The 9,826-nt window shown below is 21.6% G+C and overlaps 4 protein-coding genes across 4 annotated transcripts; all 4 read left to right on the top strand.

The window, feature by feature from the left end:
* Nucleotides 1-702: 702 nt before the first annotated feature.
* Phum_PHUM417060 (uncharacterized protein) lies at nt 703-1,032 on the top strand (the record flags this gene model as incomplete). Its single annotated transcript, XM_002428980.1, has 1 exon — nt 703-1,032. The coding sequence occupies one exon, from the start codon at nt 703-705 to the stop codon at nt 1,030-1,032; it is 330 nt and encodes a 109-aa protein (XP_002429025.1).
* A 1,076-nt stretch (nt 1,033-2,108) lies between these two features.
* On the top strand, nt 2,109-2,579 carry Phum_PHUM417050 (uncharacterized protein; the record flags this gene model as incomplete). Its single annotated transcript, XM_002428979.1, has 1 exon — nt 2,109-2,579. One exon carries the CDS (start codon nt 2,109-2,111, stop codon nt 2,577-2,579), a length of 471 nt encoding a protein of 156 aa, XP_002429024.1.
* Nucleotides 2,580-3,709: 1,130 nt separating this feature from the next.
* Nucleotides 3,710-4,158, top strand: Phum_PHUM417040 (uncharacterized protein; the record flags this gene model as incomplete). Its single annotated transcript, XM_002428978.1, has 2 exons — nt 3,710-3,931; nt 4,006-4,158. 2 exons carry the CDS (start codon nt 3,710-3,712, stop codon nt 4,156-4,158), a joined length of 375 nt encoding a protein of 124 aa, XP_002429023.1.
* A 690-nt stretch (nt 4,159-4,848) lies between these two features.
* Phum_PHUM417030 (uncharacterized protein) lies at nt 4,849-5,992 on the top strand (the record flags this gene model as incomplete). Its single annotated transcript, XM_002428977.1, has 2 exons — nt 4,849-5,089; nt 5,760-5,992. The coding sequence occupies 2 exons, from the start codon at nt 4,849-4,851 to the stop codon at nt 5,990-5,992; spliced, it is 474 nt and encodes a 157-aa protein (XP_002429022.1).
* Nucleotides 5,993-9,826: the final 3,834 nt, after the last annotated feature.

The raw sequence follows: 9,826 nt of genomic DNA, 5'->3' as shown, positions 1-9,826 counted from the left end.
GATTAATCGATCAATCGATTGAATGTTCAAAATAACAAATTTTTTTATACATTTAATACTATTTTATCTATCGATTATATTAACTTTTGCCATATTATTTGTTATTATCAATTTTTTTTTTTAAATTATTAAACGATTATGTATTTTTTTAATTATTTTTATATAAACTTATTATTATTATCGTCATTATTTTTATGTATCGATAATTTATTATTAAAAAAAAAAAAAATTATTTAATCGTATAAACAAACAAACAAACACACACATACAAACTCACATAGACTGTCTATTAATAATAAATATATAAAAGTATCTATTAAATATTATTATTATTTTTTTTTTTACTTAATTATAATAATAATAATAATAATAATATATATAAAAAAACGAAATTTTATAGTAAAATATTTATATATATATATACATAAACAAAAGGTCTATTAATATTAATTTCATTAATAAAATATCCTCCTTAATCGTTATTATTATTATTATTTTGTTTTTGTTATTGGTAGTATCGTGTGTGAGTGATTGAAAAGTTATTGATTATCATTATCAGTATATATTTAATAAATTTAAAAATATTTTCGCGGTTTTTTTTTTTTAGAATGTGTGTGTAAAATTTTATTTATTTTTTATTTTTTTTTAACGAATTATTTGTACGTAGTAAGTAAAAATTAATTTAAACGTTTTATATTGTTTATGATTTTTAAAGTGCACGTTTTATGTATTATTAATATCATTATTATCATTATTATTATATTTACAGTTATAAAACGTAAATCATTGAGATCGTCACCGATTTGGAAATTTTTTTCAATACACGGAACTTTTGTCGTTTGTAAATCATGCGGTAAAACATTAAAAGGAGTCAAATCGACAAATGCCGAATCACATTTGGCTTGCATGCATTCGAATATATTTTCTAAATTCATGTTGGAAAGAAAAAAATGGAGGAATTACAGGGAGACTAAAAATTATTACATAACGTCAATAAAAACCAGTAAGAGAAAACAAAGGAAAGACATTTAAATTTTCTCATCACAAATACAAAATTTGACGGAGTGATCTACTAGATTACTATTGCTAATATTATTATTATTATTATTACTATCGTAAAAACTTTAAATGTTTTAATTGTGTATACGCATTTTTTTTTTTTTTCATTAATCAACAAATTATAAAATTGTTATCATCATCATCATTATTATTAAATAATATATATATTGTTGCGTATATAAGTATAAACGATCAAGAGTAATAAATTGTAATTATTATTATTATTTACACGAGTTTGTTGATGTTAAGTTAATAAAAATAATTATTTCTGTTTATTACTATTATTATTATTATTATTTTTTTATTTTTATTGCGTTCGACCCGTTATGTATGTATGTATCGTCATACTTTTTTATTATTATTATTATTATTTTCGCGTTTTTTATGTATTTAATTACGCGTTATATGCATGTACGCAGGCGTAACGTATTTATCAAACTTTTTTGTAAAGTTGTTTGTCGTCAGTTAGTTACGAGTAATTTATTAAATAATATTACAATTAATTACTCGTTTTCTCTGTCGGCATAATAATAATAATATTTTGATTACCTACGTGTGTAATATAATAATAATAATAATAATAATAAAAGGTTAAATTCTTCGCGGATTAATATTAACGGTCGATGATGAGGCATTAATCAACATCATCATCATTATCGTCGTCGTCGTCGTTGTGTCGAATGAGATTTTAAATGTCAGAGTAGTAATAATGATAATGATAATAATAATAATAATAATTAATGTCAACTATGTGTTGGAATAATAAAATTAATTAACTGTTAAATAAATCCTATTAAATACCTGACAAAGAATTTTTTTAATTTTTTTTTTATTAACGGTTTTTTTAATTATTATTTAATGTCTATAGAAAAAAAAAAAATTAAAGTTTAAATTGTTATTATTATTATTATTATTATATTTTTCCTTTTCCTTTTAAATTTGTTTTGTATGGAGACAAAATTAATGTGTAACCAACCCCTTTTGTAAACCCTGCCTGGTGCACGCTTATATATTATTTAGCTTTTTTTTTTTTTTGGTATTGAAATCCCATGAATAATAATAATAATAATAAATCCACCATTTCTCCCTATCTCTGCACGCGCACTTTTCCAAACGATTATTATTATTTAAAAAAAAAAACTAATAAATTAAAATTTTTTTTTTTTTTTTTTTCTATTTCAGATCCATTGAAAAGACTGAATTTATTATTTAACAGTAAAAAATCAAATCCCGTATGGGATTATTTTCAATTGGACGGAGATAAAGCCATATGCAGATTGTGTAACAAAAGGTTGGCATATAAGAATCACATGTATTTAACATCGTTATCAAATCATTTGGCATCGAAAAGGTATGGTCATCGTCAACACTACATGGAATACGTGACGAAAAAAAACGAATTGATAAGGGAAACTGATATGTTTAATAATATCATACTTAAAATGGGTAACAGGACTTTCGATTCCTCGGATTTTTACAATTTTAAATACATGTATAAAAATTTCATATGCGACAAATGAGTTTGTCAAATCCCCTCCCACCTCCCACTCCCACCACCCCCCCTCTATTTTTTTCTATTTCTATTTCTCTAATTATTATTATTTTTTTTTTTTTGGTTTAGAGTTAATTTGTAAATTAGGTTAAGTTACAATTTTTTTTCTTTTTCATTTAAAACATTCATGATTATTATTATTATTATCATTTTTTGTTTCTTTAAAGTAATATTATTATTATTATTATTATTATTAATTATAATTAATTTTTTCTATTGAGTACAATTTATATGAGTACGTTTTAAAAAAAAGTAGTAGTTTTAAAAAAAAATTTTTAGTTGGTTTTAAAATGTAAATAAAAATGTTTTAACATTTAATTATTTTCAAATTTGTAACAACAATAATAATAATAATAATAATAATAATAATAATAATAATAAATATACATAAAATATTATTTTTAATAAGTAGTAATAAATTATCATTTTTTTTTAGTTCATTATTATTAAAATATTATTATTATTATTATTAATACCTGCCACATCGTTCATTTTTTAAATTTGATTTTTCAAATGAATGATGATAATAATAATAAGAAAAAGTCACGTGTCTCTTGTAAATAAATTATTGTAAGTTAATAATAATATAAAAATTCAAACTTATAATTATCAAATATATATATATATATTTATTTAATAAAAATAAAATGTTTTTTTTTTTTTTTTTAATTTTACCTAATCGATAATCGATAATCGAAAATCGAAATCGAAATGAATATTAATGGTTATGATAAGACTCGTTTTAACACGTTTCGAGATAGTTATAACGGTATAAAAATGAAATTTCGATAAATAGAGGAAAAAGAAGTAAAAATAGATTTTGTCGTTGTTGTTGTTGTTGTGGTTGTCGGTTGTTGTATTTGTTTGTTTGTTTTACGAAAAAAAATAATAACGAAAGGGAAAATTTTTTTTTAAAAGAACTGATTCGACGTTTGCGTTCGTTATCGTTTTAACGGATTTTGATATTATTATGTAGTTGTTATTATTATTATTGATGTTGTTAAGGGATGAAAAGGTCGGGGGTGGGGGTGGGGAGGTAAAAGAAATCCTATAGGTTTGATTTAAAATTAATAATTTTTAGGTGGAGTTGATTATCAAATGATAAAAACGAAACGTGGAAAGGATATGTTATTATACGATGGTTTTACGTACACGCAAAATAGAATGTGTAAGGATGGAATGAGATGGCAATGTTCTTATCCAAAATGTCGGGCATATTGTAGAATGTCAAGCGCAGGATGGTTGACACCGTATAAAACCCATCACGACCATGAAAAACCATCGGAAAAACAAATAAAAAAAAAAATTTTAAGCATGGAGGTAATAAAATTATCATTTAAAAAATTGGGAAAAAAAGAAAAACATTCTTAAATATTCTAGAATGTTCGTTTCAGTTAAAAGCACGTGCTCAATCCTCGGGTGCAACCCCCGGAGAAATATTACGTAATGCTTTGCCTGCGGAAGAATATGAAAGCACAGATCAAAGAGCTTCTTACACGAGATGCATACAAAGATATAGGAAAGCATTGAAAAGGAAAAATACGTGAAAATGAATACAAAAAAAAAATTTTCGGGTAATAAAGAATGCCTGGATGCCATCACGTGACAATCTGGAATTGATTCCAGTTTTCTTAAACCAATTTTTTTTATCATTGCCTACTAATCGAAAGTACAAACGAATTTTTTTTGTAACGTTTTATAATAAATCTGTGATTGTTATTATATTTTTTTTTACAATCGATAATAAATCAATAAAATTATTTCTTGTTTTTTTTTTTTTTTTTTGAAATTTTTAACGTACCTAGAATCGTACTGACCGGAAGTCAGTCAGTCACCGGAAGTCCTAAAATATATGTCAACGATAATGCATACAACATTTACAATTACCACGAGCAAATACAATTTTTTTATTTAAATCGTTTACAAATTTATTTATTATTATTATTATTATTATTATTATTATTATTATTATCGTAAACGTTAACGCCACGTTAACTAAACATAAGCATCACGAAGAAAAATAATTATTTTAAAAAAAAAAATTTCTTTTCTAATTTTTAATGGGTACGTTCATGACAGTTAATAAACAAAAAATTATTATTATTATTATTTTACCGGATGTTTTAATTTTTTTTTTTAATTTGAAAAAATAACACGGGATTTAATTTTGAATCGTTTCAGGTTACCAATTACAATACGATTTAGAAAAATCATCGAAAGAATATTTTTTTAAAGATATGGGTACGACAAATTATACATTTAGACGTACCTATAATGGAAAATTAATACTACAGCACAACGGATTCGAATATAGGACGAATAAAAGTAGCAAACAAAGCATAGTTTGGAGATGTTGTTGGCATGCCAGATTTAAATGTTTAGCCAGAGCACGAATATCAAATGCTAACGGTCTCTTATACATAACAAATCCATTACACACTCATCCACAAGTAAAAAAAATAAGAAATGTTTTATATTGTAAAAAAAATTCAAACCGACTAGAATAAAACAAAATGTCCATTCCCTATTTAAATTTAAATTTAAAACGTTTGAGAAAATATTTAGCACGTTTTAATTCCCCCAAAATTATTTAAATATTATTATTATTTTCTGTTGAGTTTATATGAAAGCAATCACATATATAATTTCACATGTGTTAATTGTTAAATGTGACTACATTTTTTAAGTTTTTATTTATATATATATATATAATAAATGTTATTGATAAAAAAATTTTAAAAGAAAATATTTATAAAATTACAAAATAGAAAATTGTAATCAATGATAATAATACTGCTTCAAACCAAAGATATGAATTGTGAAAAACAATTGATGGGAAATGTGGTTGAATGCAGGGGAGAGAGAGAGAGAGAAAGAGAGAGGAATAATAAGAAAATTAAAGAAAATTTTAATTTGAAATAAAAAAAAGAGGGATAAAGAATGTTTATGAATATTGGTTTAAAATGATGATGATTGATTTTTTGCACAAAATGTAGTGATTACAATATTTGTAGTCCTCATGATATATTCTGAATATATATTATTCATATAAAAAATATATATATAATAGAAATTATTCCTTCATTTAAATTATTGTTTGCCTAAAAGTTTAATTAGTGGTTTTAAAACATTTAAAATTACATTTCAGATGACAATCAACTGATTAATAAACTCAATGGAAGTAATGATTTTAAAATAACAATATCACAAAAAGGAATACCAAAATTATTTTATGGTGGATATCTTTACAGGAGAAATAATCCACATTTAAAAAATAAAACTTATTGGATTTGTACTAAATATTATGGTTATAAATGTAAAGCTGGATGTATACTTGGAAAAGATAGAATTGTGGTTTTAAGAGGTACTCATAACCATTAAATATATATTACTTACATTTCAATTTCAATTTACAATTGATTCAGTATATATATACATATATTCATTAACGCCTCCATTAACTGACATTCATTTTTTCTATGAACTATGTGATAATAATTGATATTAAAACTTACCCATACCTGAAACAATAAAAAAAATGTTTTATGTAATTATTATTATGTATTATTGTGATTAAATGTGGAAAAAAAACGATATATTTGGTGTTAAATTATAATTACCGTTTTCCAGTATTAACCTTTTTCATTGTGTTACCAATAAGCCATATTGATTTTTTTTTTTTTTTTGCTAAATTTGTATAAAAACAATTTATAAATATAACTTTTATTTGTTTTTATATTATTATATAATATATTTAACATTTCGAAATATATTAATAACAAATTAACACTTATTTCAAACCACAAACTCACAAATATTACCCCGAAAATGAAAACTAACGTTTAACGGTTTTTTGAACATTCTAGAATAAATAAAATCTGGTTTTTGGCGCGAAAAAATTTACAACGTTTGCTTCCGTGTTTAAAAACAATTCATTCGCTAAAAAATGCAAAAATTTATATATATATATATATGTAATTTTATTTATAAACATAAATACACGAATTTAGATGTCACTACTGTTATTCCTCTAATAATTTTAATTTATTTTATATTTACATTTAAAAAATATCATTTTAGAAATTTATATTTTAATAATTATGTATGTTATTAAATGGTGACATTATATCGGTAAGTAATTTTTTATAATCGTTTTGACAATCACATTAATAAAATTTTAAAACAAAATTGTGTATTTGAATTGTGATTAGTTTAATCGATTTCGATAATATTTCTGCATGTTTTGCTATTTTTCTTTTTTATAAAACTATTGATAAATTTTTCTTTTCTACAACCTAATGAATTATGAGAAATTTGCTTTTTTTTTACAAAATAAAACATTAAAAATTTTTATTAGTTTATATGATAAATATTTTTAATGACAAGTATTAGGTACTAATTAAAAATGTGTTAAGGTGAACATTAATTCTCTTTTTTTCTTTTTTCATATTAATACATTTTGTGAATTTACCACTCGAGTAATTAATTAATAAAAATTATTATTATTATTTTTTTTCTTAATCTTATCAATACAGTGATGATAAATTTTTGGAATGAATTGGTAAATATTAAAATATTTCATGTTTATTTTTTATATAAATATTCTTTTGATAATATTAAAATTTATTTTTAGATACTCGTTAATATTATTAAACTTAAATCATGCCGATTAATAATTTATTATCATTAATAATTTTCATTTTTAACATCATATTTAACTAATGCATTAATAAATAAACTGTCTTATTAACATTTGAAAAAGATTTTGGGAAAACAAATAGATAAGTATTTTTCTTTTTAAATTTTATTTTATTTTCTTAATTAAATAATTATGTTGTAGCTCGATAAGTACTTTTATAAAATTATTTAACATTTAACATTTATTAATAATATTTTCAGACCTTAATCAATCACTCGATTATAAATTTTATAATTTAATATGTGACTAAGAAGAATATTATTTTGAGGTTACTTTCAAAGGAGGTAGAAAGTTATTTTATAATTTATAATTTAAATACATATAAAATAATATGGAAACTTTAAACTGGAAATGTTAACAATAATCGAAAAGTAAATGTATGACTACCATGCTATCAAATGGTATTAAAAAACAAATCGGAATTCAAAATCATAATCTTTCGAATCGATAATATTCAAATAGAAAAAAATTTAAATTACTTATTGTATTAATAATAATAATGATAACTTATTTAAATTTTAATAATTTAACACAGTAACTAATCATTTATAAAATATTTCAATCGGGAAAAGTTTTTGCAGGTGTGACGATATTTAAAAATTTGTAAATTTAAATAATTGAAAATTATTCAATCAATATTTGTTTTTTATGTTTTCAAACCATTTAAAGATTTTTCTTTTTAAACTAAATCAGTTATTATTATTTATTACTTGTAAAAATTTGATTTAAATAATTTATGAAATGTGTCGACAAGTGAATTTAATGCATACTATGAATAAGAAAAACTCTTAATTCCACATTCGATAACTTAATTATGTATTTTTATATGAAATTATTAGTAAATTATTATTTTAAAAAAACAATATAATTTAAAGAAATTAATTATTGTACCCTTTTATTATTATTATTTCATTTCAAATAATTTTAATAAATTATAAAATGTGAAATGAATTTTACAAAAATTTTTTCATTTTTATTTTAGGTAATCGAAGAGCACCGATTTGGAAATATTTTATTGAAAATAAATGTAACGAAACGGTTATATGCATGTTATGTTCGAGAATTTTTTCAAATAAAAAAAATTGGGGAACAGGTAATATGAAAAGGCATTTGAAATTACATCCTGTAGAAAATGCCTACACTAGGTACATGATGAAAAAAAAATTTGATAATCAAAATTTGTGTTATAATTTATTTAACACATACGAAGAAATGACTAAGTCTAACCCGTTAAAAAAAACAAAGGTTTAAAAATTACAATAAGTAACAAAAAAAATTGCTGTTGCTGTTGTTGCTGCTGTTGTTGTTATGGATAAAAGAATTTTTATTTATTTTTATTTTTTATTTTTTATGAGTAGTTATCTAAATAATTAGAATTAATTAGAGTTTAATTAATAGCTCATTGTTTTTTATTATTTGTTTTTTGTGTATAAAGTTTTTTAAATACTCGAGAGAAAATAATAATAATAATAATAATTTTTATACTATAAATTTGTTAATGATAGTAGATTTAAATGTAAACAAACGGTCGTGCAAATAATCCATAAAAAAAAAAAAAAAAAGAAAAACTATCAGTTATTTATAGGGAAAATTTATTTTTTGAATTTGGAAAAGCTAAGAAATAAATGACTGATAATAATAATTAATGTGATAAGAGTTATCATGAGGTATTATTATTATTTATTTTTTTGTTAATAATATTTTTTTTTTTTTTTTTTTAAATTTATTTGATTTGATATTTTATATTTAAATTTTAAAATTTTTTTTTTTACTGCGATTAAATAATTTACCATGAAAAAATATTAGTATTATAAATTTATTATTATTCGATTTGTTTTTATATAAAAAAAAAAAAAAAATAATAAAAAATAATAATAATAATGATTTGAGATTAAATTCATTTTAATAATTATAATTATAAATAAATTGGAATTTAATTTTTGAAAAAAAAAAATTAAAAATCAATTTTCATTAATTACAAAGAAGAATGTTTTCCGGTTTAAGAAAAAAAATTATTAATGAATTAATTTGTTTTGTTTGTTTTGTTTGTTTGTTTGTTTACAGTTAAACATAAAAAGGCAAAACTTTCAATTGCTTTATATCAAAATTTTGCACAGAGTCCATTATGGAAATATTTTAAATTAGAAGAAAATATAAATAAGGCATTGTGTGCGGGTTGCGGTAAAAGAATGACGTTTAAAAAGGGAGTCACACAAACATCTAATCTCATACAGCATCTCATGAGAAAACATCCGGATATGTACCAGAATTTTGTCATCGAAAGGGAAAAGAGAAACGTTCTCATGCTCGGTGGGATTCAATTACACGAATTATTAAATCAAAATTTTTAAATAATTATATTTTTAAATTGAATTTTAACGTGTGATCGAACGCGAGCATTATTATTTATATAAATATACTAAACGTAATTTAGTATTTTATGTTTGAACGCCATTTTTTTTGTCATGGTACAAATTAGAAAATGAACTCGATCATTCCATAATGAGTTTTATAAT

This window comes from Pediculus humanus, genomic scaffold (assembly GCF_000006295.1).
Source record: "Pediculus humanus corporis 1103172108184 genomic scaffold, whole genome shotgun sequence".
In the NCBI taxonomy this organism is placed as follows: domain Eukaryota; kingdom Metazoa; phylum Arthropoda; class Insecta; order Psocodea; family Pediculidae; genus Pediculus; species Pediculus humanus.
Note: the sequence above shows the minus strand (reverse complement) of the source record. Positions and strands in the feature narration are given on the sequence as shown.